The sequence below is a fragment of the Pseudorasbora parva genome, chromosome 1 (genome assembly GCF_024679245.1).
Source record: "Pseudorasbora parva isolate DD20220531a chromosome 1, ASM2467924v1, whole genome shotgun sequence".
Classification (NCBI taxonomy): domain Eukaryota; kingdom Metazoa; phylum Chordata; class Actinopteri; order Cypriniformes; family Gobionidae; genus Pseudorasbora; species Pseudorasbora parva.
In genome coordinates, this window is record NC_090172.1 from 64,649,795 (window position 1) to 64,677,259 (window position 27,465).

The following is a 27,465-nucleotide window of genomic DNA, read 5'->3' on the forward strand; positions in this document are numbered from 1 at the left end:
TTCAATGTGTTTCTTCCTCAGAAATGGAGCAAACTCTATATTTGGTTCTTCTTCTCATTGGTGAGTGTGTTTGTAGTTTTATTTCTGGTTTATAGTTTCATCAGGTTTGACCCTGTTATGAAAAGCATTAAATCAAACCCTCTCTTTCACAGCTCTCTGCTCCGTATCTGAATGTGTTCAGCGTCAGTATCACTTTATAAACGAGGGGAAGACCTGGACTGAAGCTCAGAGATACTGCAGAGAGAAATACACAGATCTGGCCACCGTTGACAACATGAACGACATGAACGAGCTGAACAAGTGTGTGACTGATGGAAGTGGTCCGTATGTCTGGATTGGGCTGCAGAGGAAATGGCAGTGGTCTTCAGGTGATCCTGCGCTCTATCTGAACTGGGGATTTAAACAACCTGATGGCAAAGACGAGTGTGCTTTTATGAAAAATGGACAATGGGAAGATGGGAAATGTAGTGACAGATGGACTTTCATCTGCAGTTCATCTAACAACAGTAAGTGCAGCTCCAATGACAACAAACATTAATTTATAAAAATATAAATTTTAATGAAATACTACTTCTACTTTGTAATGTGGTCATACATATAAAAGAGACACTTGGCACTTTAAAAATCACACTTTAACTTCTATATAGAAAATAAACTGATATTGAACGCATGCTTAAATGTTTTGTTGATAGCTGTGGGCTTCTGCTATTAGACAGCCTACAAAATTATATGTTCATCCAAAATGATATGCTACTGTAAATTATAAATAAAATAAAACAAAAGTCAAAACCATTGTTTTGACCAACATAAATTGTAATGAATTAGTGAATGAATCAAATTTTCATCATCAGTTGAACATTGCTCAATCCTGTTCCGAGGTTCAGTAACACCACTTTCTACAGCCAGATTGACCACAGAATGTTCTGAACAACATCCACAATAATATTAGCCAGCTGGAAAACTTATGGTCAAATATCACTTGTTGGTGTTACAGTAACTTCTCTGTCCTGAGGTAGCTTTAACAGCATCAATAGTGTAATATTTTGTTTATAATCAAAATATAGTAATTGAACAAAATGGGAGTTTTTACAAATGTGCCAAAGTCAGTGATCTAGTGCTGTAAAGTCAAATCAGTGTGTGTCTTAACACTGAACTTTTAAGAAGACAAAAATGTTGGCCCTCGTCTCCGTCGAAGTTGCCCATCCCTGATGTAGAGCATGGACAAGTACTATGAAAATGTATTTTTTTTTTTTTGTATCTGTCTTCCGAATGAGTTGTTTAGGCAGTTCAGACTTGATTCTTTCTTTGGGTAAACATTATTTACCCATTTACATTCACAGACAGCTATAATAAACACTTGAAGAAGAAAAAAACATTATAGAGGCACCTCTGGGGTTCTTCATTTATGGGTCACACCCATTTTTTCCCATTGAAAAAAAAAAAAAAAAAAAATATATATATATATATACATTTTTTAATTAAAGCTGTATTTAATTTTAGATACAGGCCTTAGCCTGACAAGCCAGACCCACATCAAGATGTTTGGTCTGGAAACTCACCATTGACAGCTCAATCTGAGGGGCGGATAAACAGTTGTCTTTCAAACTCCCTCTGCACGCGATAGGATAGCGCTACACCAACCAGAGCAACAAAGGTGAAGCAGAGCTCGCTGACAGATTAAACATTCGCCGTATCCGGTCGGCTAAACTCCGAACACATCTTCCCTTTTTAAGAATGACTTCAGTGCCGTTCTTTGTTCTTTTCTCAGAGAAAAGCTTAACTCCAAGTCTTCCAGAGTCGCGGTCAAAGCTGATTCGAAAGACCGCCGTTCGCCAGTTTCTGTGTTTACTAGAAGCACGCAAACGCAACTCGTCCGTCGTCATTATGGCCCCACCCACCGACTCTATACACGATGTGATTGGCCCGGCAAGAGTTAGGGGAATACAGCTCAGAGCTGTATTGAGAGTTGCTAGACGACACTCGCGGCAGATTAGATTTGCTGCTGCTAGGGTGCGTCTAGATTTCTAGGCTAGTCAAGCCTAGGACTCATTAAAACAATTTTTCCAATTTTATTGGTGCCATCTGGTGAACACATTGAGCATTTTTATCATGCAATAGCACATTTTTGCCACTTTAGTGGATTTACAGACCCAATGTGTGCATGTGTGTGGATTTTTTTTTGTCTGTTTTGAACTCTTGATGTTTTAGAGATTCACTGTTGAGTCCTTTTTCTCTGCATCCTGGCTGATTTGTAGATTATACGCACAAAAAACTCTATTTTTATATTTTGGCCAATTTCCCATTCATTTCCTATGGGGGTCATTTTATGACCCGAAGGTCCTGAGTGTGACTATTTTTTTTTTTTACAACCACTTACATTTTTCAAATCCTGTCCCCAGTTTTTTTTGGGGTGTTCATATACCAAGTACCAATAAAGTCACCAAGTTTCGGACCATTCTGATGAAGCTACGATTTAAAAAAAATAAAACGCTTCGGGTCATTTTTGGAGACACCCCTCGCTGCAGCCTGTAGCACGATGACGTCGCTGGATCAGATCCAATACGTACTGGATGGGGGATCGTTAAGGTGACGTCATTCATACCGATCTCTGAGTTAATTTATAATGCGTATGCGCTAGTCTTGACATGCATGATCAATATTGCATATTGCATTGTACTGTGTAGCTGTAGTACTGCTATAGTATTAAGTAATTATTGATGAATAAATCATCTTTTCATAAATGTGATGCTTAAATTATCCTAGTTTCGCTGTACATGCATGCAAAACAGTTACAATGTTAATATATTCTGATCATACTTGCTGTTGAGGGGAAGGAAAAATGAGTCAAGTAATTGTCTCTGTAATTTTAATCCTCAAGGTACAATGCAACACGATCTGTAAAGATCTTAAAATACCAGTAGCCTACACATTCAAGGGAAAATGCAAAACGTGTCCTGATGGCGTGAGCATGTTATTAATCATTATTTTTGAGCGAGCGTTTTGAGTATTTATCTATCCAGAAAAACTCTCCTGCGCATTCACTGATGTCCCCAGAACTCTCCTGCGCATGCGTATATGACGTCATTGAATTGTGAATGAAAACACTGTGTATGTGGCGCGTCCAGTACGTGTTGGATCTGATCCAGTACGTCATCATGCTACAGGCTGAAGCGAGGATTTTTTCCATTTTTGAACTGAAGTTCCGGGAAGGCAGCGCTGCATTTTAACCGATTTGAACGCAGAAATGACGGGAAGCATCAAAAGTCACAAAAGTGGATCTCCACAGTCACTGATATCAGGACATCACAAAATCAACAATGTTACTAAAGAAGTGTGTTTTTGACGGAGCGGTCCCAGCGATAAAGGTTCGGTCCTGCTTTGGAAGCAGGCGGTGAGTAAAACTGCTTCAAATGTCTGTGCTGTCGGCTATCGTCGCGTGAGTAAACATTAGTAAACGACATGATCGTGTATAACGTTAGTTAATTTATCAATGGAGCATGCGATCTATGGTGTGTGTTTAAATACATTTGTTTAGCTGACCACTATAGGTGTCAGTTTGATTATTGTAAAACCACCCAAACATAAACCTAGCGTTCTCACAAAGCGTGCTTCGTCATTCAAATGCGCTAACGGACTCCATTGTTGTTCTCTGTATAACTTTACACTAGTCTGACGTGCAAAACCGCTTTGTTTGCTACTGCTAAGGTTTAATCGCATACAATAGTCCATAAACCGAATGATGTCCTCATAAACTGCGAGTAAACACACACAAATGTTGACAGGCCACTAAATACAGTCCATACCACAGAGACAGACGTCCTGCTGTTGCTGTTTCTCCTGTTCAATTTATTTCAGCCTCCGAATGATTCTGGATCATATCTGTATTAGTGGAATCTGATCGATAACCATGGTTTATTAGAGTAACGTCTCCACGCTTGAGGACGTCACCGCTTTGTGCGCACTCGTCATTCTTTATCTCCGCCCACTCAATACGCCTCCAGCCGCTCGTTTTTTTTCCAGAAAAGACTCGGTACAGCCTGGCTTTCTTTTATAAATATAATAAAACTAAAGACTTTTCGGAGATATGAAGGATGCAATACTACTCTATAGGTACTCAAGATTGACATGAGATTGACTGAAACTGAGTGTTTCACCCCCCCCCCCCCCCTTTAAGCAAAAACAAAACACAAAGTCTCAGTGGACTGTGCTTTAGTTAAAATATGCTGAACACAAAACATCTTTTGTCACTAGGGTTGGGCATCGAGAACCGGTTCCAACTTGGAACCGTTTAAAAAATAACGATTCCATTGGAATCGTTTAGAAAATTTCTTTTTGGTTCCGATCATCGGTTCCAAACACGCAAGTTTTGGTTTCCATGGCCACCTGATTTCCGGTGCTTGCGCGCCCACTTGTTCTTTTAGCCATGGAAGCCCGGTAAACGGCGCTCTGAAGTGTGGATTTATTTCACTTTTAAAAAGCCTGGGACGGCACAGTGCAACTAGTGTTGTCAAAAATATCGATACTGAAATATCTGAAAAGATACGATAGCCTGCTCAGTTTCTACAGTATCGATCCCAGCTGCGCCCTCCTCTCCTCTCCTTTCCTCTCCTCTCCTCTCCTCTCCTCTCCTCTCCTCTCCTCTCCTCTCCTCTCCTCTCCTCTCCTCTCCTCTCTGACCGACAGCGAGTTGACACGCAGCCGCACTCACTATTCTCACTCAGCCCGGTTAACCCTCTGAACACGGCGAACGCGCATTCTGCTGGACTTTTCCTTACGACAGCATGTGAGTGTTAGTGTGTGTGATCGGTCTGAATTTCACGCGGGATTGCACATAATTCTACGAATCCCCGCAGATTTCAGGCTCACATCTGAAGCGCACACACACACCGTAATAAAGCCCCCTCTGACATACAAGTGCAAATATTTGCTTCTTTTTCCAGCTTATTATTGGTCAAATACACTCAAACAAATTCTCAGTGCACATCTTGACGAGTATTAATGTAAACACAGTCTTAAACAATTCAGGAAGAAATGAAGAATGAGTAACAGGAACAGTGTTCAGGATCCATGAGTGCGGCGGTTCTTAAAGGGACCGCAGTTATTTGTTATTCAAAGTCAAACTACAAAAAGACAAATGATCACACTGCTCTTGACTGATCAACTTGTGTAACTTTAATGGTTTTTGAAACTATTTAATTTTTTGCAAAAAACATTATCCAATGTTATTTTAAAGTTAATTAGCCCACTTTGCATTTTTTAATTCAGCTTCTTACCTGAATGTTAGACCTGCCTGAAAAAATAAAGCTGTCTATTTCATTTATATCTTTTATTCTATTGTATTTATTTGTGCTATTTTTGTAATATGTTTATTTGTTCTTATTTTATTACTGTTTAGTCGTCTTTTTAAATTCAATTTACCATTCGAAATCAAGCTTACTTGTGCTGTGTGTAAACTATTGCAACACAATTACCCCGTTGTAAAAAATACATTGAGTTAGCAAATATTTGTGAGAATTTTAATAGTAATTGATCAATGTTTATATATGAGAAAAAGCTTAAAAGCTTTATCATATAAAGTGATCTCTTCAGAAGAAATTTTTGATTGCCTAGACTTTCAAAAGACAGACAAAAAAAATAATTATATATAAAATATCTAATTGACAGTATATGCAGCGTTTTCCCCCTGTGGTATTGAAAAAAGCATTGAATATCGATGTGACATGTTTTGACTCCACCGCTCAAAGAATCGGAATCGAGAATCGAAAAGAACCGGAATCGAAAGTAAGAATTGGAATCAAAATCGTTCAAATCAAAACGATGCCCAACCCTATTTGTCACTGTAATATTACTTTAGTCAGAATAGCATACCAAATAGAGACACCAGAATGTTAATGAGAAGTCTTCCAGAAGTGCAGAGCTCAAAGGCTAGAGGACCTGGATGGAGTCGTTAATATCATGGATGACATACTTTGTGGGGAGAAAATGTAGAACAGCATATGATATCAAGCCCGTAAGGCTCAGGCAGCTTCTAGAGAGAATCAGGACTATAAACCTTAAATTAAATTGTAAATGCAAGATCAGAATGGCAGAAATAAAGTACATAGGACATGTACTGAGTGGAGAAGGTTTGAAGCCAGACCAGGAAAAAATCAAAGCAAAAGTGAAGATGCCTAAGCCACAAGCGACAAGACAAAGCTGCCTTGATGAGGTTTCTTGGCATGGTTCAATATCTTGTGATGTTCGTCCCAAACCTATCTGAGATTAGTGCGCCGCTAAGGAAACTCCTGGGAAGTAGTGTAGCGTGGCACTGGGAAACTTCACAGCAAAAGAGTTTTGAGTTGCTGAAGTTACAACTGAGCAATGCACCAGTTCTCAGATTCTTTGATGTCAACAAGGATGTGACTCTTTGTGTTAATGCAAGCTCACAGGGTTTAGGTGCTGTCATCTTGCAGGATGGACATCCTGTAGCATATGGTTCAAGATCCCTGACTGACTGCCAGAAAAGGTATGCTCAGATTGAAAAATTGTGTATGGTTGTGAAAAATTCAGCCAGTACCTATATGGCAAACCAGTAAGAGTGCAGTTAGATCACACGCCACTAGAGACAGTGTTCAAAAAGCCTCTAGAAAAAGCACCGACATGACTACAGAGGATGTTGTTGAAAATTCAACCCTATGATCTGCATGTAACCTACAAACCAGGAAAGGAGTTGAAAATAGCAGATACGCTTAGCAGAGCCTACCTGGAGGAAAAAAACAGAACAACTACTGGACAGTGACTTGGAAGTACATCAGTTATCAGAGTGTCTACCGATTTCAGAAGAGAAACTTGAAGCAGTCAAGAAAGCTACAGAAGCAGACAGAGAACTGCAGATGGGGATGGCAGTAGTCAAGACAGGATGGCCTAAACAAATCAGATACGTGCCATCTGAAATAAGAAAGTACTGGACATTCAGAGAAGAGCTGACCCTCTCAGAATGACTACTGTTCAAAAACCAAGACTTGTAGTTCCACAAAGTCTATAAGCAGAAATGCTGCAAAGGATTCATGAAGCTCATTTGGGCGTTAAGTGCAAAGAGAGAGCAAGAGATGTATTGTTTTGGCTCGGCATGGGAAAACAAGTTGAAGAGGTGGTGTCAAAGTGTGCTGTGTGCAATACTTTCAAGAGGAACAATACCAAGAAACTTATTGTCAGTCATGACCTACTGGACAGAGCATGGGCAAAGGTAGGAGTTGACCTCTTTCACTTCAACGAAGCAGATTCCCTATTGTGTGTGGACTACTTCTCAAAATTTCCGGAAATTGCAAAGTTGACAGAGACAACAAGCCAGCATGTAATAACTGCACTGAAATCAATATTTGCAAGACAGGGGATTCCAAATGACGTTGTTTCAGATAACGGACCGTAGTTTGTGAGTGCTCAATTCAGAAACTTCAAAGATGACTGGGAGTTCAAACACTCAACTTCAAGTCCAAGATATCCTCAGTCCAATGGTCAAAGTGAAAGAGCTGTACAAAACCATCAAAAACCTCAAGGAAGTGCAAGAAAGTCAAGGGGATCCTTACATTGCTCTTCTTGAATACAGGAATATACCACTAGGAGGAGTGAAGTTGTCTCCTGCACAGCTTCTTATGGGATGTAGATTAAAAACCAGATTGCTAACAGCAAGTAAGCTGCTACAATTGCCGCAACTGCACAAAGATGTTCAGCAAAGCCTAAAGGACAGGCAGTTGCTATACAAGAAAAAAATACAAGCAAAAGTTCTACTTTGATCATAGGGCAAGAAACCTGCCTACTCTGAGTGAAGGAGAAAGAGTGAGACTGAGAGCTGAGAATCGTTGGCAGCCAGCGGTAGTGGTAAAAAGTCTTGACAAGCCGAGGTCATACCTTGTTAAAACACAGGGTGGAGAAATCTACAGAAGAAATCGAAAACACCTGCTCAAGACAAGAGTCGAGTTTCCAGAATTCACCAGTGTTGTGCAATTTACTTCCAAACTGTAATATGTTATAGATTATTTATTACTGCTATTTAAAAGTAATTCTTTACATTACAATATTACTGTCTCAGAATTGTAATGCGTTACATTACTCCTGTATTACTTTTGAGTTACTTTCACCAAAATAACTACAGAAGTAGCTCTAAACATTCTAAAGCCGGGTGCACATTGTGCGATTTTGCCCATGATTTGGTCGTCTGAGACAAATTTAGCAGATCCTAAAAGATTCCTCTGATCCTAGGCTAAAATCAGACGTCTTTGATCGTTAGTTTGACATGTTCACCGGCAGCCGATTAATGAGCGTTGCGATCAAATTTTACCTCAGACGAAATTCTGGCAGTGTCAGAAGATTTGGCACAGAATCCTGCAGTGTGACTTCTCCTACGACGACAGTCAAATATCTTGGTTTTTGAAGACAAACTATGACCAAAACGAGAGCTAGAAATTTATTTGTAGCCAGCATTTCAGTCCCGCGTGTAATGCAGCTCACCGTCACCGAACGCGTTATTCATTGATGATATAAAGCTCCGGGTGAGTTTTCTTGCGCGCGTCCATTTTTAGCGTGCCTTCACTATCGTGCAGTCTGACATTAATGACAACTGAGATCTTACAGTGTGACATGGCTTACATCGGGGATCATGTTCGTACAGTCTGACAAGGGACATTCGCAAAAGATTTTGAAAAATCGCACAGTGTGCAGGACCCGTAAGATGTTGGCTACCACAGAGCATTTTACATCCAGTAGAAGGCGATATGATGAAGCATAATGACTGTGGGCTATCCAGGCTAACAATAGAGAATTTGCTCAAGACAATGCAAGAAATCATGACAGACAGAATCACAAACGATCCAATTGTGTTATAAGTATTGTAGAGGTAAAGTGATTTTCTGGCAATATCTGGGAATAGCTTCTGTTAGACACAACAGAACTCTGTGTAAACTCTAAGTTGACAAAATTGCGACATCGATAGAATTTCGGTTTTAGACAAAGGTTGCATTTGACTGCATTTACATTTGACTATAGCCTACATTCTTGTCCTAATCTGTAATAAACTCTAAGCAATGCGCATTCCATCTCGCGAATGTACAGTAGAGATGTGACGGTGGGGACATTTTCCCACCGGTTAATCAAAGTGTGATGTGACAACACCGGTAATAACAGGAACATGCGCGTCACCGCTCAGGCATTAATAACGGGAGGGGATGCAAAGCGAGTGCTTTCAATGAATTACTATGAAATTTATGCTTCCATGTGAACTGAAAACGCGCCAGTGCGCGCACACCGTGAATGACAGCTCATCAGTAAATGCGCGCTCTGTGCGGCCAAGCAGATTTGAGTTTCGGTTTTAAATTATTCTAATTTTCTATTATTCTATCCTATTATTCTTAATGAAAAACACAACACAATGACAAACTCCCTTTATTAGGCGCTTTTACATTTCAATTTGAAACTAAATCTTCCGCGATCATCTGTCAGCTCAAGATCTGACTCCTGCTGCGACGCTCGTTCGGAGCAGACAACTTCAGTTTTTATTTGAAGTCTCTAACTGAACTAAATTGCTTTATTACTATAAAAAATCAAAACCACGGTGTGCAGAAGTCTTATTCTGTCATCTTCACCCAAGTGTTTAGTTTGGTTTAGCAGCGCGCGATCGTCTCTCGTCCGTTCTTCGACGCCCTCGCTGTTGTGCTATTCTTTTAAACGACAGAGCCTTTAAACCTGTGTATCGCAAGCGTTACTGAAAATGTAAAATATTACTGAAAATTCATTAGTAATGCCTTACACTACTGCGTTACTTAAAAAAGTAATAAGTTACTGTAATGTATTACTTTTGTAATGCGTTACTCCCAACACTGGAATTCACACATTCAGGACTCATTCAATCCAGTTATAACTGACGGTATTCCTGATGTGGAGGTTACAAAACAGGCGTTGCCACCTCTACCAACACCTGAAAAGACGTCTTCAAGGCCTGAAGGTGTTATGGAAGAAACTGTGAAAGTGACACGTTCTGGTAGAGTGGTTAGACCTCCAAAGAGTTATTCTTGCTAAAATACACTAGTTGTTAACTAAAGTAAAGTAGACACAGAGTTCTGTTCAACTGTAAATTTGTTCTTGTGTATTAGATTTAAGTTACAATACTGACTTTCTAATTTGCAATTAGATTTTGTTACAAGGTTGGGGTAAATGGTGTTCAAAAGAAGAACAAAAAGGAGATGTGATGTATGCTGGTACTTACCACTAGGTGGAGCCCTGTACACTTGTGTCCTTGTTGTGACATTAAAATGACAGAATAAGAAAACAGTTACACAATGAACAACTCGTGGTGTGTCGTGTCTTTATTATATCTTTATTTTCCTAAGTGTTAAGCCTAAACAGCTTACTAGGAGTTACTAAAAGATATCACAAATACGTCAGAGCTCGTGTTTTAGAGCAAAGCAAACACTGGAGTGAACAAATCACTAAAACGCGCTGTGAGTCTATTCTCTCTGGTGTATCAGCCTGGCCTTACATTAGCACTGTTTGGATGAATTAGATCACTGGATTACTGAAAACTTTCCCAGAGTTTAATGCTTAATCTCATAATCAGAGAATCAGGTTAAATAGTTTCGCTAGTTCACAATTACATCAAAGTAAATACATTTAGTAAAGATTATTTGTATTTGGCGTGCTGTCCGGGGAGGGCTCTAGGCTCAGAATTTGGCCTGAACCCTGGCCAAATATATATATATTAAATTATAACGCATTATTACAAGCTTACCGTTGTGAATCGGGCTGAGGTGAGGAGATAGTTTTGAATATTGGAATATTGGCTCAAATTGATTTTGGAGAATTGTTTTAAACAAAAAAAAGTTACGGACTGCAGCTTTAAGTGAACTCACACAAACACATTGTCCATTAAAAAAAAGAACAAAAAAAGAACAAAAAAAAAGAACAAAAAATAGAAACTAGAAAAACTAGATACATGACAAACAGTTACATTTTTAATTTATCAACAATATGTATTTGTATATTTTGCTAGTCTAAAATATAACATTTAGGATTTAAATTTTACTGACGTAGATTAGTTAATAATCACATTAACCTAAATCTTCATGTTTCTCTCATTCAGATCTTTGTGTCTGAATCCAGTAAACATGTAACAAAACATAATGGAGAAATATAAAGATGCAATAAAATTATCACACAATTCACAAATGTTATTTTATGTTGTGTCAACAAAATCCTCAAGAATATGTTCTGAATATTTAATATATCATCAGCTGTAGAAATTCTTTGAATGACACGCGTTTCTGATGCTCCACCGCTACTCTTATTCACATCCAAACCATAAATCAGTGTAAGAATAATGAACAAACTGACTCCTGAATCTGTTTCTGTGTTTTTCTTAAAGTGAGCACAGGACTCGTCTTTGTCAATCAGACGATGAATTGGAGAGAAGCTCAGAGTTACTGCAGACAGAATCACATTGATCTGGTCAGTGTGAGGAACCAGAATGAGAATCAACAGATTCAGAAGTTCATCAGTGATAGTCTCATATCTAATAATGTCTGGATCGGTCTGTTCAGAGACTCATGGCAGTGGTCAGATCAGAGGAACTTCTCATTCAGATACTGGAGTGCTGGTGAACCTAATAATAAGGCAGGAAATGAAAACTGTACTGCAATCAGTACGAACTCTCAGGGGCAATGGATAGACGAGTTTTGTGACAACCAATATCCTTTTGTGTGCCATGAAGGTGAGCAGATCCTCTCAAACACACACAATCCATCCATCACCTCCAGATATCTTAAAGTTCACGCTACATGTCTGACATGACAGATTCCTCCACAGTGTGTGTTCTTCATGTTGTTTTTGATCAGTCTCTCTCTAGTTTTTGCTTGTGGTTTGTTTTGTGTCCAGATAAACTGATTCTGATCAAAGAGAACCAGACGTGGTCTGAAGCTCTGAGATACTGCAGACAGAATCATGTGGATCTGGTCTCGATTCATTCAGAGGAGATGCGGCGTCGTGTGATGAATGTGGTTAAAGCGGCGTCTACTGCGGAGGTGTGGTTGGGTTTACGTCACTCCTGCACTGTCGGCATCTGGTTCTGGGTGAGCGGAGAGACCGTGTGTTATCACAAATGGGCTCCAGGGAACGGCACAGGAGAGGAGGACTGTGAGAATACAGTGAGATCTGGAGCAGTTCAGTCTGGAGGAGGAGATCAGCGCTGGATCAGCCGTCCTGAGACTCACAAACTCAACTTCCTCTGCAGCAGATATTAAGTGACAATGATTTTTTTTTTCATAAAGGCATTTTTTTAAACTAGCAATCACTTCTTATAATTTTTTTCATCAGATAATGTGCGGGGTATGACTTGGTCTGTGTTGTGTCATAGGGGCGTGGCTTGGAGGAAAACAATCCTTTCCCCCTGACTGAAACGTTAACCCAGAACGGTTTATGTAGAATCACTTCTGCCGCTCGACAGATCAATATACAGTACATAGAAAACCTGAGCCGTATTGGGTCGGATTGTCCATACAGTATCTGTGACTGGACAAAAAAAACAAACAGAGAGAGCATATTCTCATCAAAATACACGATGGTCCACAAATAAAAAAAAAACTTGTCTTGTGCTATGAAAAGGATATTTTCTGAATATGCTGTGTGCACTTTAAAGAGCATTTATTTATGTATATGTTTGTTTGGGCTAGAATAGAAACATAAAATGCGCAGAGAGAGTCTAATGTTAAATGTTCATTTACGTTTTTTTTAGTTCACTACTTTACAGCCACCGTCTTCATCAGTAGACTGGGTGATTTATGTAGGCTATATATCATGTAATATTTGGGGAAGCAGAATGCATTTTGACAAGAAACTGTCATTCAAGTGTCGAACAGTGTAAAGGGACTGTATATGTCAGCTTGGGAGCACGAAGTAACATTAGTCCAGCTCTTCCCATAATGAAACAAACAAACAAAAGAAAAAAACATTTAAATGTTCAAACATCAACATCCTCATGCTTTCTGTTGCCATGTGCCATCTCATAGAGATAAGATGCTCTTTGAGTTCTGTGACAAGTGTGACTTAATTGGCAATTAGTGAAATATTCGACTGGGTAAACCGATTTGATTTCGGCCAGCAGCTAATGTAAATTTTTCTGTCCTGCTTCTGTTACAAATCTACAGGGACCAATCACAAACCAGCTTATCCACCTGGTGCTATTGGCGGATTTAACACGATGTTGGATAGAGAAGTGACGTCTTATTGGTTGAAGGACTATCCAATTGCGTTCAGAGTCATTTGATCTATGCCCGTTGATCACACCTCTTGTGCAGTAGAAGACACAGAGCAGACTCCACTGACCAATGTTCAATCTTAAAAGGTTCAGCTTGGTCTGGGGATAGCCAGACAAACGAAGTCCCTTTACAATAATCCCAGCATCATGTAATGAAAATGTTAAATTGTAATGGATGTATTTTCACAGCTCTGTCTGTTTATTCGGCCTTCAGATTTAACCTATTAGAGGTGCAGAACGCCACACTGCAACTTCTCGGCATTGCACCAAGCAAAAATCATTAAGAGTAAAGATCTAGAGCTTGTTCAAGGTGCTTTCATTCGAATAGTTTGCTTTCCCCCACGGCATAAACCGATATGACATTTTCGTGGGCGCTCCCAGTAATGCAGACCAAGTCTATATCAAAGTACGATGATCATTTCTGTACCTGAAGAGTATCATAGGAGACTTTTTAATATACATTTTTTAAATACTAATGTGCACTGTAAGACCTCATGAAATCAAAATGAGTTTTAATATGTGGCTTTATTTACCTTTCAAATGTAGAGTCATTCACTTCCAGAAACACAACTCAATATTTCTGACACAAACTGTTCAAATGTACTTACAGTCAACTAGACTGTAAGATCAAGTAGAAGATCATGCTTCAAGAATGTGGAGTAAAGCATATTGGCAAAAAGTAAAGCACAAGCCACGTCAGTTGATTTCATGGGATCTTGTCATTCTGGTGGTGTGGATACTTTCTTCTACTCAATCCTGTGTGTTTAAAATATTAATATCATTACAACGTGATTGTATATGTGTCTCAATTAACTAGAGATAACGCTGTTGCATCTACTGTTTTTGTTTGTAAAATCAGTAGGGTCTCTCAGGACACTGAAATAAATGTTGCAGGTGAAAAATTTCAGATGGACACACAGTAATATCTTGGATTACTGATTGATTCCAATCTCTCATTTAAAGCTCATGTTGAGAAAGGGAGTTAAGAAAAAAAATCAAGCTACATCTTGCAACTTTTAGATCAATCAGAGGTGAAATGTCTACAAATATATTTTCACACTCCATTGCATTTAGTCATTTATTGCCAAACAGTTTGTTCATAGACAAAGCCCTCTGCACAAAAGCCCCTTCAGCCAGTCAGCCCGGTCTTTGAGGGGCGCTAGTGAGTTGAACAGATTACCAGATTAAGGCCCCATCCACACAGAGACGCGTTTAGCTGTATACGTATACATTTTGTACCGTATCAGCATTTCGTCCACACATCATCTTCCGCTTTCGTGTGTACAGCGAATCCGTATATTTTCTGAAACGGTGATGTCATCACACTACGTCCAGCACAGCGAAAGAGTTAAGGGATACAACTACGGGCACTGGGCATGCGCACATCAGTATCGCGTCATTTAATTACCGTATCTGCATACCTCTAAGAGTATGTTTTGGGTTGGGGTAGGTGTAGGCATTAATAAAACACATCTGTTAAGTAGCAAATGTTTTATTGTTATTTTATTGTGAGATTTTGCCTCACCTTCTGACCACTGATATACCCCTTCCCTTCTAGCCACAACTCTTCTTCTCCGTTTTTAGTGTATTTCTGTGGCAGAATTACAGCGCCACACACTGGCCTGGCATGCAAACTACATCGTTTTTAGTCGGTTTCGGTAATCTCGTGTGGACGCAGATATTTCTTGAAACGAGGGAAAAAAAGATTGGATTGGGAAAGCGCTGGCTTCGTGTGGACAGGGCCTAAATCAGACAGGTAACTACTTAAAAGTAAAAAAAATGTTTTAAAAACATTTCAGATTGATACATATATCAGTCAATACTAAAGAATTGAACCTGCTTTGTCTCTCCGTAAAAACTGGTTGTGTATTTTTTTTATAGGCTGTATGTCTTGTGCCTTTATTGGTTGTTTTAGCTGTGCTTCGTGTATTTGTCATTTGCAAGTAATGTATTTTGGATTTGTTTTGCGTTGTTATTAACTATGTATATTTGTGTCATATTTTATTGCTCTTTTAACATCTTGGTCAGGGGACTACAGATAAAAAAGTAACCTATTGGCTAATTCTGGATTTTTACTTATGTTTCTTCATGTGTTTTTATAAAATTGCATTGTCCGCTTACAAATAAATTAATGAAAAAAAAAATACAATTTTGAAATATGGTTCTTTAAGTTGAGTATAAAATATTTTGCAACCTGTACATGTTGAACTATTTCAGATGAGCACAAGCTCAAATAAACTCATTTACAGGCAACATTCTTGTGTCCTGACATTTATAAAACACACACACACACACACACACACACACACACACACACACACACACACACACACACACACACACACACACACACACACACACACACACACACTTCTCAGAACTTTGGTTAATGCAGACTCTCTCATAAAGGACATGTTTATGTTGTAATGTAATATAGTGAACACTGTTAGGCGCTATTGTCACCATCTTCTTTATAGACAGACACGAGTAAAAGGCAGATAAATCACGCGGTCTCCTGTACATCTCCAACACATTACATGAAGTCAGACTTAAAGCCCCACTGTGTATCTTTTTTAGTTTATTCTTAGCTTAAAACACTTATTTCTTTCAAAAATGTATGTGCTCATTACACAAATGTATGTGTTCAGAAGTAAAGATATTTACTTCTTGCAAGTAATAAAGTATTCTCGTAAGTTTATAATATGCCATTGAAAATACATACGGGTGAGGGGTTCGAATGCCGGTCGCCATGTTGCCCCTCCATCTTGAAAGTACATTAGCCAAAGAGGGACATACAGCTCTCTCCACACTTTTTTCACACACTACTGCTTCTGTCATCCCCCAAATCCTCACTTGTTTGACTCTCAAGGGGCGTGTCTGAAGAACGTGGCTGTTCAGCTCCCATTCATCGGTAATGTAATGTGCCGTTACATTCAGGTTGCTTTGTGTAGCCCTTGACGTCCAGCCGTCTGTTGTCAGAGCAACCGCTGTTGCTTTGGCCAATTGGTTCTCTGTTTGTGCTTTTGTTTTTTAGTACAAAGCAGGAATTACTGGCTGAAATGGGCTCGTGAAGGAACATTGTAACGGGGCTCAATTACTTTAAGCATGTTCTTAAAACTCCGTCTGCAGTGCGTATGCAGTGCGTTTTGCACTGCGTATGCGGTGCAGGAGCCGCACGCCCTGTTGTCCTTCCACATATGTTGCGTTTTCAGTCCACAACCGTTAACATGGGTACAGAAAAAATACGCACCGCATAGACTACGCACTGCAGACGGAGTTTGTGTGAAACGGGCGTAAGGTCTCATATCCGCGGCTATAAATGTCTTTTGCCATTTGAATAAGTTGGAAATGTCTGTCTTAATGCTGCGGGGATAGTTTGTGGCTGTTTATTCTTTTTATCGTCTTGTTGTCGGCGTAAATGAGTTGATTGACATGACATGAGTTATTCCCGCTGCTGTACCATCATGTAGCAAATGCGACATACCGTTGTTTTTTAATCCATCACTCTTGCCAACACCATCATAGCTTACAGAGAATCCAAAGTTCACCAACACACCAGACCCGTTGGTTATTGGAGGATCTTCTATTTCTGGTCTGTTAAACGCAATAGCCATTTTGCCACGAGCATTCAGCGCATACTGAGCAAGCGAGCACCTGACTGAGCAGTCTAAAACATATTTGTTTTTTGTTTTTTTCTCTTAGTCAGGGGCATTGCCTGTTATGTCGTTTTGGTTATTGGCTTCCTTGTTGAACGCATAATATTATATTTCACATACTTTTTTATTTTCCAAATCTAATTAATTAGACCAAGAACCGTTCGGTACATAATGCGTACCGCGTACCGAACCAAAAGCCTCGTACCGAACGGTTCAATACGAATACGCGTATTGTTACACCCCTTATATATATATATATATATATATATATATATATATATATATATATATATATTACATTATTATTATAAAGTTATACATAAGATGAGTGGGGTCTTTATTTAAAGTGAATTTAGTATCATTTTCAATGACCGCAGATTTCTAGTGTAGTCTATTTACTTGAACTTCTTAGGTAGTCTAATATCTTTCAAACGCAGCCAAAATCAGAATTTGAATGACCTGAATAAAGCTCTCTCTACGGGCCTGACGCGCGATGCCGCGCTGAGTGATATATCACTGTCTTACGCAAATAAAAATATTGCAAAGCAGCTACTACATCATACAATCTGAACAAGTAGATAATACAGAAGACAAACAGAATGTGGGACCGGACAGCCAAAGGAGAAGCAACAAACAGAAAGTGTGCCCGAACGACTTATTTCATTGGAGGCAATGAGATTTGCAATAATACTTTTGTTCCTTATGGGGTGTGTTTCCATCAACGTCAGAGTTGATCGGTTTGTGTTCATTCTAAGAACACATACACATTCTCTCATGTTTAGACCTTCCCATACCTACCTAATGTTATTAACTTTAATCCAATCACTGTCCAATCACAATTCCCATGTTGTGATTGGACAACAGCTTAGCGCACTTTGCCCGGAAAGGTCCCGCCTCTTACCATAATGGGGAGACGCAAGCGCTGAATGCGCGCTCTTCTCCACGTGGGAGAGCAACGAGACCCCACCCCCGAATTTGCGTGTTCTTGTGGGCGGAGGGTTCGTCAACAAACGGTTCTAGTGACGTCATCAAAGCAGGAAGTGCAGCGGTGTAGTCCAAACCGGCCGTTCGCTGTAGGCTTTGAAAGGGAACTTCTGTTAAATAAAATATCTCGCTTTGCATTGAACTTTGAGCTTTATAATTGTACAGGTATTATTTATGCTCTAACAGCAACATTACACACTAACTAAAGTTTGAAAGATGGAATCGCGAAGAACGGGACCTGTAAGGTTTTGAGAAAGCGAGAGAAACATTAAAAAAAATTGTTTTAGCAATTCAGAAATTCTGTAATAGTATGCGGTCTGATTTTTCCTGTTGTGTTTGTCGTTACTAGCAACCATGCAGCTTTACAGGGGGTGTGGCTTATCTAAATGAGATGTAAATGAGATGTAAACAGGTGAGAACTGCAAAACTTTAGAGGCTGTTTTCTCCCATTTAAACTTTTTTAAATTCCTACACCCAAATGGCAACAACGTCTCCAAATATTATCAGATTTCCATGTGTTACACATCATTGGAAATCTTGGAGACTACACTTTCAGAATCTGAATAACTCAAAATGCCAGAGGAAACTGACTTGTTTCCCTACTTTCCATGATTGGTCACATTTCATTCATTAAGCTAGGAACACACCAAGCCGACGCCGATCAACTAGTGGCGACGAAAGCAAACTGCTGAGTCGGCTCACGTTGGCTCACGTCGGCAGCGTCTTGGGTCCAAAGCGGTCCAAAGTTGCCCTGACACACCAAGCCAACGCTCGACATCAGACGGCCAATAGCGCGTCCGTTCTGCGCCTGCGTTAGAGGAAATACCTTTCCGTCCCAGCTGGTGGCAGTAGTCTGTTTTCGTTATTCGAAGCGGGAAACCGGAAGAGCTATAAAGATATCAGCTGTCGTTTTCGTTTCCCCACACAGACGGATTCGTGCATTTCAGAACGTTGCAAATGGCATTGCCGTTGTCAGCCCTTGGTCTTTTACTTGTGGAAAAGGAAAGGTAGAAGCGGAAGCGAAAAATACGAGGAACGCTCAATAATGGGTGAAACCATGGATACCCGAAGTCGAAATGTGAAACCATAGATTATTACACTTTTTCACCTATCAATGAACCATAACAATAACAGGGCATAGCTCAAACAATACCCTGCAAATTGGCTCATTCAGATGCATTGTGGAAGTTAATGTGACACAATCTGAACAATGGCCACTTACCCAAAGGATTGTTAAAATAAATATATATGTATGACGCATTCTGTCTGATTTACAGTAAAGTATGTTTGTGACAATGCTTGGTGCTAGTTCAATGAATTATGACAGAATTTGTATATATTTTTTTCATTGGAAACATGCCTATGGTGACATTTCTTCAAAATGATATCATGCTGCTTCTTGCACATCACATAACAGCAGTTTGGAAATGAAATCTCCAGTGGCACAGAAATGTTAATGAAAATAATGTAACACTAAACCATACACTGAACTTAACTGACAGTAACCATGCTAACTATTAATTTACAGATATTGCACTTTGATAACATTGTATTGTGGAAGTAACAAATTATGAAAATATGTCTCTATTAATTGAAAATCTATTTATTCTTAAATTAAAACATCAATATAGATGTGTTTATTGTGTTTATTTACCCTGCTAGTTAGATGTCAAATAGCAAAATAAGGGTTAGAATTCTGCATCATCTTGTGTCTTGTGATCCTTTTTTACATAAAGAACTGTGAATGCAAGTACCCAAAGTCAAAGTTTTTTATTTTCCAATGTTCAGTACAATGGGCACAAATAGCTCTATAGAGAATAGCTATAAAAGTAGCTATATGTGTAGATTCAGCCAAGGGTGTACTGGGCCGTAGCTCAGCCTTAGTGAAGCTGGGCTCCTCACGGGGGCCAATCCAGGTGTCACTGTTGGTACCATCTGAGGGTGAACAGGATTCACTTTCAGACAAAGGTTCCTTAAAGACACAATCAAAATGTGAACAATGTGATACAATAGATTCTTACACTTGTTCACCAATAACCCATAACAATAACAGGGCATAGCTAAAACAATACCCTGCAAATTGGCTAAATGGATCTATTCAGATGCACATTGTGGAAGTTGATTTGTTGAATTACTTGTAAATAGACCCATCTGAACATTCATTGGCCACTTTACCAAAAGCAAAATGTTCATTTGTTCAAATGGAAAGAAAAAATAAATAAAATAAATTATACACACACACACACACACACACACACACACACACACACACACACACACACATATATATATATATATATATATATATTATGTGTGTGTGTGTGTGTGTGTGTGTGTGTGTGTGTGTGTGTGTGTGTGTGTGTGTGTGTGTGTGTGTGTGTGTGTGTACCCTGATAGTTAGATTTGAGGTGCACTCCTTCCTTTTTGTGTGAGGTTCTAGAAACTGCAGGTGGGTCTTCTGAGCTCCAGAACTTCCTGAGGGTCCATGTTTCTTGTAACACATGTACTGGGTTCGCAATGAATCCCACCGCTTCTTGAGCTCTTTCTCTGAGGGACAAAAAAAAAAAAAAACATTACGCTGAGTTATGTCAATTTCATGGCTATTGTAATGTTCATTTTTGTTCTACTTTTAACTGGATGTATTCTGGATGACAGCATTTTTTTTTACAGTCGCTAGAACACATTTCTCAATACATTTAGGTCACTTTTGCAAAACTCTCCACACAGTTAGTACAACCGAAATATATGAGGGCTAAACTGTGGATTTATCATTGCTTTTGGACATGAAGACATGCATTAAGTGTTTTGATATATTTAGTGCATTTTGAATGTGAAATTAACTGCTGTGCAAAGATGAAAGTTGCACACAACAATCTAACATGCAGTTTTTAAAAAAATATGGACTACTGAAGAAGAAAAAACTATTGCAAAAAAGGAAATCTTACCTGACATGATAACTTTATTTGCGATCTCACGCCGCAGTTCTGCTTTCGCCACACAGTTGACATAACGTTAACATTTTCCCGTAGTGTGATACTAAGCTGGCCTTTGCTGAATCATGCTGATCAGTTTGTCTTCACTTGCCTCGGTCTACACAGCCATATATATTAACATGTGTTAACATGTATCGTAATGAGGAATATAATCAAATGAGACGACAGCTTTCTTTTACTGTCTATGGAGGAGACAGGCGTTCTGTGTTCCCTCTTGACTCTGTCGTTTACTTGCTTTGTCACTTCCGTTTTATTTTCTCGTGCACTGGTTCGCTAGCTGAACAGCAAATCAGAACGATCATATGTCCCGACTGACCGACATGCGGCGACGCCGATTTAACATGTCGAATCGGCTGAAAAACAGCCGACGAGGACCAACGCCAGCCGACGGCGTGGAACTGTGTGGAACACACCGAGGAAACTTAGTTGGTCGACGCACAAAAACTGCCCAACGGCCGACCGTCGGCTTGGTGTGTTCCAGCCTTTACACACAGATTGATCGTAATATACAAATTTCACTTTTTGAATGGAATTAGTGAAATAAATCAATAATTAATATTGTAATTATATGACCAGCACCTATACATGGTTTTCTTGTCATTCACCCAGAGCCGAACAGCCCTATACGCTTAGTACGCAATCTGCGTAGGGCCCCACAAATTACTCAAGGCCCGCCTCCCCCTCGTGTCAAAGCGCGTCAATCAATGTTAAACACTGATGATAAAATGAAGCGGAATTATCATTCTGGCCATGACAAGAGGGAAAAAACACCATGAGAGTGAACTGCGGGAACAGCAATCAGGTAAACTTGTGTTCTCTCCTTTCCAAGTTTGATGTCAGCAAATAACAGTACCCTAAAGTTAAGTTGATGTGCATCTCTCTTCTGTTGTCTTGCTAAGCTGGACAGGCAGGCTATGCATCTCTGGGTATGCCTAATGCCAGCCGGCAGCCGCTTTCAGGGCTGTGTTCTGTCTTTGTGCCTGAGAAATCAAGTTATGTTTTTGGTTTTTTTGATAAACGACAAAGGGCAACGGTGTTTGTTTACTGCAGCTCAGAAAAGATTCGCGTTGCGCATGAACATAAGTGATGTGTCGTTCATGAACGATTAGTTCATTTTGAACGAATCTTTAATATGACTCGAGAACGTTGGGTTTTCTCAGAGAGCGAATCATTCATTTTGTGTTGACCACGCATGCGCAACATCCCATATGTTCTGTACAGGAAACAGAATTGATTAGTTGATCTTTCGAGTCCGGATTTGAGTCAATCGTTCATCAAGTCCCAGCCCCATAGACAAGGCTATCCAGTCTGTACCAGAAACAGAAATTATTCGTTCTCTTGAGTCTTCGGTCTTAGTCTCATCCTTTTGTCACGTGTCATGACAGCCGTGTTGGATACTAAATAGTTAATTCACAACTTTCCTCACAAACAAGTGCATAGTTTTTTTTTTTTTTTTTGGCTAGTAGGCCTATAATATTTGATTTTCCTATGAATCCTGGACACATTGGGTTGGCCAGAATGTATAGGCATAATAACAGTTTATTGAACCATATCTTCTGATGATTTTATAAGTAAGGGATAATGTCCACCCAGCCGGTTCTTATCGCAGAATAAACCCCGACAGAGTGATGCTCCGCTTCGCGTCGGGGTCCTGATCACTCTGTCGGGGTTTATTCTGTGACATTATCCCGCTTATTACACGGCTACTAGTCTCAAATAAATTAGACACAAAATATTGTCTTGAGATTAAATATTTTATTAGCTCTTACGCAAAGCTTCCGCAAAGAAAAACATTTCCAACCTGCTTTAAGCCTTTATCTATTGCTGCTAAATGTTGAAAAATTAATGCTGAAAGGGTTAGTTCACCCAAAAATGAAACCAAGCCTGATTTACTCACCCTCAAGTCATTATAGGTGTTTATGACATTCTTCTTTTAGACAAATACAATCGGAGTTATATTTAAAAAGTCCAGGCTAACGTTAATCCCAGCAGTAGTTGTAGTTGTTTTTGAAGTCCATAAAAATGCAGCTGTCCGTCAAATAACGTGCTCCACACGACTCCGATGGGTTAACAGAGCCTTCTGATTCCAATCGATGCGTTTGTGTGAGAAAAATATCCATATTTAAAACGTTATAAAGGAGACCTGCCCTGAAGTCTTCCATTGTAACCCAGGCTGTTTAAGCCACAAAATGGCGCCAGCGTTAAGCATAGAAGTAGAACCGGTCAAGATAACTCGCAGTACCCGGATGAGCGGCTGTTATCTGGAAATAACATACCGCTGGAATGCGCGATTGATCAATCAGAATCAAGTATTTCACAGAGCCGTGTAATAATAATAAATATATTGCAACATGCAGTCAATAATACGACTGTAATGTTGTATATGTTGTGACTTGTGAGACACTGAACTGGGAAGCGGTCATGTGACAAAAGAACGAGACTCAGAACCGAAGAACAACTTGAAGAACGACTTGAACGAGAAGACTCAAGAGATGAACAAATCTCTTCGGTTTACGGTGACTGCACAATGTCTTTTTGATATGAGTGATTACATGTTCACTTGTACAAAAGTGAATTCTTGATATCAACAATGATGTCATCACTCACAGAGATTCTGGATATCGGAATCACTAGTTCACTAGTTAAATATTACAGCAACCCATAGTATGAATAGTATTTCATATTTGAAAATGTATAAAAGGAAATCTGGGGGAGCCAGTTAGAATGAGTCTGATGCTGCTTATAAAATGTGTTATCTATAATTTGCAAGTGCTATGCTTAAGCTTGTAAGTAGAGGAGATGCTGGATCATCTGCCAGAGTACAAGCACAGACCCAGATGATCCACATCCAGCCTCAGCCAGTACTAGCACAGACCCAGATGATCCCCATCCAGCCTCAGCCAGTACTAGCACAGACCCAGATGATCCACATCCAGCCTCAGCCAGTACAAGCACAGACCCAGATGATCCACATGCAGCCTCAGCCAGTACTAGCACAGACCCAGATGATCCCCATCCAGCCTCAGCCAGTACTAGCACAGACCCAGATGATCCACATCCAGCCTCAGCCAGTACTAGCACAGACCCAGATGATCCACATCCAGTCTCAGCCAGTACTATCACAGACCCAGATGATCCACATCCAGCCTTAGCCAGTACTAGCACAGACCCAGATGATCCACATCCAGCCTCAGCCAGTACTAGCACAGACCCAGATTATCCACATCCAGCCTCAGCCAGCACTAGCACAGACCCAGATGATCCACATCCAGTCTCAGCCAGTACTATCACAGACCCAGATGATCCACATCCAGCCTTAGCCAGTACTAGCACAGACCCAGATGATCCACATCCAGCCTCAGCCAGTACTAGCACAGACCCAGATGATCCACATCCAGTACTAGCACAGACCCAGATGATCCACATCCAGCCTCAGCCAGTACTAGCACAGACCCAGATGATCCATATCCAGCCTCAGCCAGTACTAGCACAGACCCAGATGATCCACATCCAGCTTCAGCCAGAACTAGCACAGACCCAAATGATCCACATCCAGCCTCAGCCAGAATTAGCACAGACCCAGATGATCCACATCCAGCCTCAGCCAGTACTAGCACAGACCCAGATGATCTACATCCAGCCTCAGCCAGTACTAGCACAGACCCAGATGATCCACATCCAGCCTCAGCCAGTACTAGCACAGACCCAGATGATCCACATCCAGCCTCAGCCAGTACTAGCACTGACCCAGATGATCCACATCCAGCCTCAGTCAGTACTAGCACAGACCTAGATGATCCTCATCCAGCCTCAGCCAGTACTAGCACAGACCCAGATGATCCACATCCAGCCTCTGCCAGTACTAGCACAGACCCAGATGATCCACATCCAGCTTCAGCCAGTACTAGCACAGACCCAGATGATCCACATCCAGCCTCAGCCAGTACTAGCACAGACCCAGATGATCCACATCCAGCCTGTGCCAGTACTAGCTCAGACCCAGATGATCCACATCCAGCCTCAACCAGTACTAGCACAAACCACATCCAGCTTCAGCCAGTACTTGCACAGACCCAGATGATCCACATCCAGCCTCAGCCAGTACTAGCACAGACCCAGATGATCCACATCCAGCCTCAGCCAGTACTAGCACAGACCCAGATTATCCACATCCAGCCTCAGCCAGCACTAGCACAGACCCAGATGATCCACATCCAGTCTCAGCCAGTACTATCACAGACCCAGATGATCCACATCCAGCCTTAGCCAGTACTAGCACAGACCCAGATGATCCACATCCAGCCTCAGCCAGTACTAGCACAGACCCAGATGATCCACATCCAGTACTAGCACAGACCCAGATGATCCACATCCAGCCTCAGCCAGTACTAGCATAGACCCAGATGATCCACATCCAGCCTCAGCCAGTACTAGCACAGACCCAGATGATCCACATCCAGCTTCAGCCAGAACTAGCACAGACCCAAATGATCCACATCCAGCCTCAGCCAGAATTAGCACAGACCCAGATGATCCACATCCAGCCTCAGCCAGTACTAGCACAGACCCAGATGATCTACATGCAGCCTCAGCCAGTACTAGCACAGACCCAGATGATCCACATCCAGCCTCAGCCAGTACTAGCACAGACCCAGATGATCCACATCCAGCCTCAGCCAGTACTAGCACTGACCCAGATGATCCACATCCAGCCTCAGCCAGTACTAGCACAGACCCAGATGATCCACATCCAGCCTCAGCCAGTTCTAGCACAGACCCAGATGATCCACATCCAGCCTCAGCCAGAACTAGCACAGACCCAGATGATCCATATCCAGCCTCAACCAGTACTAGCACAAACCACATCCAGCTTCAGCCATTACTAGCACAGACCCAGATGATCCTCATCCAGCCTCAGCCAGTACTAGCACAGACCCAGATGATCCACATCCAGCCTCAGTCAGTACTAGCACAGACCTAGATGATCCTCATCCAGCCTCAGCCAGTACTAGCACAGACCCAGATGATCCACATCCAGCCTCTGCCAGTACTAGCACAGACCCAGATGATCCACATCCAGCTTCAGCCAGTACTAGCACAGACCCAGATGATCCACATCCAGCCTCAGCCAGTACTAGCACAGACCCAGATGATCCACATCCAGCCTGTGCCAGTACTAGCTCAGACCCAGATGATCCACATCCAGCCTCAACCAGTACTAGCACAAACCACATCCAGCTTCAGCCAGTACTTGCACAGACCCAGATGATCCACATCCAGCCTCAGCCAGTACTAGCACAGACCCAGATAATCCATATCCAGCCTCAGCCAGTACTAGCACAAACAACATCCAGCTTCAGCCATTACTAGCACAGACCCAGATGATCCACATCCAGCCTCAGCCAGTACTAGCACAGACCCAGATGATCTACATCCAGCTTTAGCCAGTACTAGTACAGAACCAGATGATCCACATCCAGCCTCAGCCAGTACTAGCACAGACCCAGATGATCCACATCCAGCCTCAGCCAGTACTAGCACAGACCCAGATGATCCACATCCAGCTTCAGTCAGAACAAGCACAGACCCAGATGATCCACATCCAGCCTCAGGCAGTACTAGCTCAGACCCAGATGATCCACATCCAGCTTCAGCCAGTACTAGCACTGACCCAGATGATCCACATCCAGCCTCAGCCAGTACTAGCACAGACCCAGATGATCCACATCCAGCCTCAGCCAGTACTAGCACTGACCCAGATGATCCACATCCAGCCTCAGCCAGTACTAGCACAGACCCAGATGATCCACATCCAGCCTCAGCCAGTACTAGCACAGACCCAGATGATCCACATCCAGCCTCAGCCAGTACTAGCACAGACCCAGATGATCCACATCCAGCCTCAGCCAGTACTAGCACAGACCCAGATGATCCACATCCAGCCTCAGCCAGAACTAGCACAGACCCAGATGATCCACATCCAGCCTCAGCCAGTACTAGCACAGACCCAGATGATCCACATCCAGCTTCAGCCAGAACTAGAACAGACCCAGATGATCCACATCCAGCCTCAGCCAGAATTAGCACAGACGCAGATGATCCACATCCAGCCTCAGCCAGTACTAGCACAGACCCAGATGATCCACATCCAGCCTCAGCCAGTACTAGCACAGACCCAGATGATCCACATCCAGCCTCAGCCAGTACTAGCACAGACCCAGATGATCCACATCCAGCCTCAGCCAGTTCTAGCACAGACCCAGATTATCCACATCCAGCCTCAGCCAGAACTAGCACAGACCCAGATGATCCATATCCAGCCTCAACCAGTACTAGCACAAACCACATCCAGCTTCAGCCAGTACTAGCACAGACCCAGATGATCCACATCCAGCCTCAGCCAGTACTAGCACAGACCCAGATGATCCATATCCAGCCTCAGCCAGTACTAGCACAAACAACATCCAGCTTCAGCCATTACTAGCACAGACCCAGATGATCCACATCCAGCCTCAGCCAGTACTAGCACAAACAACATCCAGCTTCAGCCATT

The 27,465-nt window shown here is 41.3% G+C and overlaps 1 protein-coding gene across 1 annotated transcript in view; it reads left to right on the plus strand.

The window, feature by feature from the left end:
- LOC137080530 (C-type mannose receptor 2-like) overlaps positions 1 to 12,297 on the plus strand; it is a 36,140-nt gene extending 23,843 nt beyond the window's left edge. The window contains exons 2-5 of the mRNA XM_067447578.1: positions 22 to 60; positions 153 to 506; positions 11,393 to 11,737; positions 11,902 to 12,297. Coding sequence (XP_067303679.1) covers positions 22 to 60; positions 153 to 506; positions 11,393 to 11,737; positions 11,902 to 12,266 — 1,103 coding nt within the window. The 3' untranslated portion in view covers positions 12,267 to 12,297. The remainder of the gene's footprint in view (positions 1 to 21; positions 61 to 152; positions 507 to 11,392; positions 11,738 to 11,901) is intronic.
- Positions 12,298 to 27,465: the final 15,168 nt, after the last annotated feature.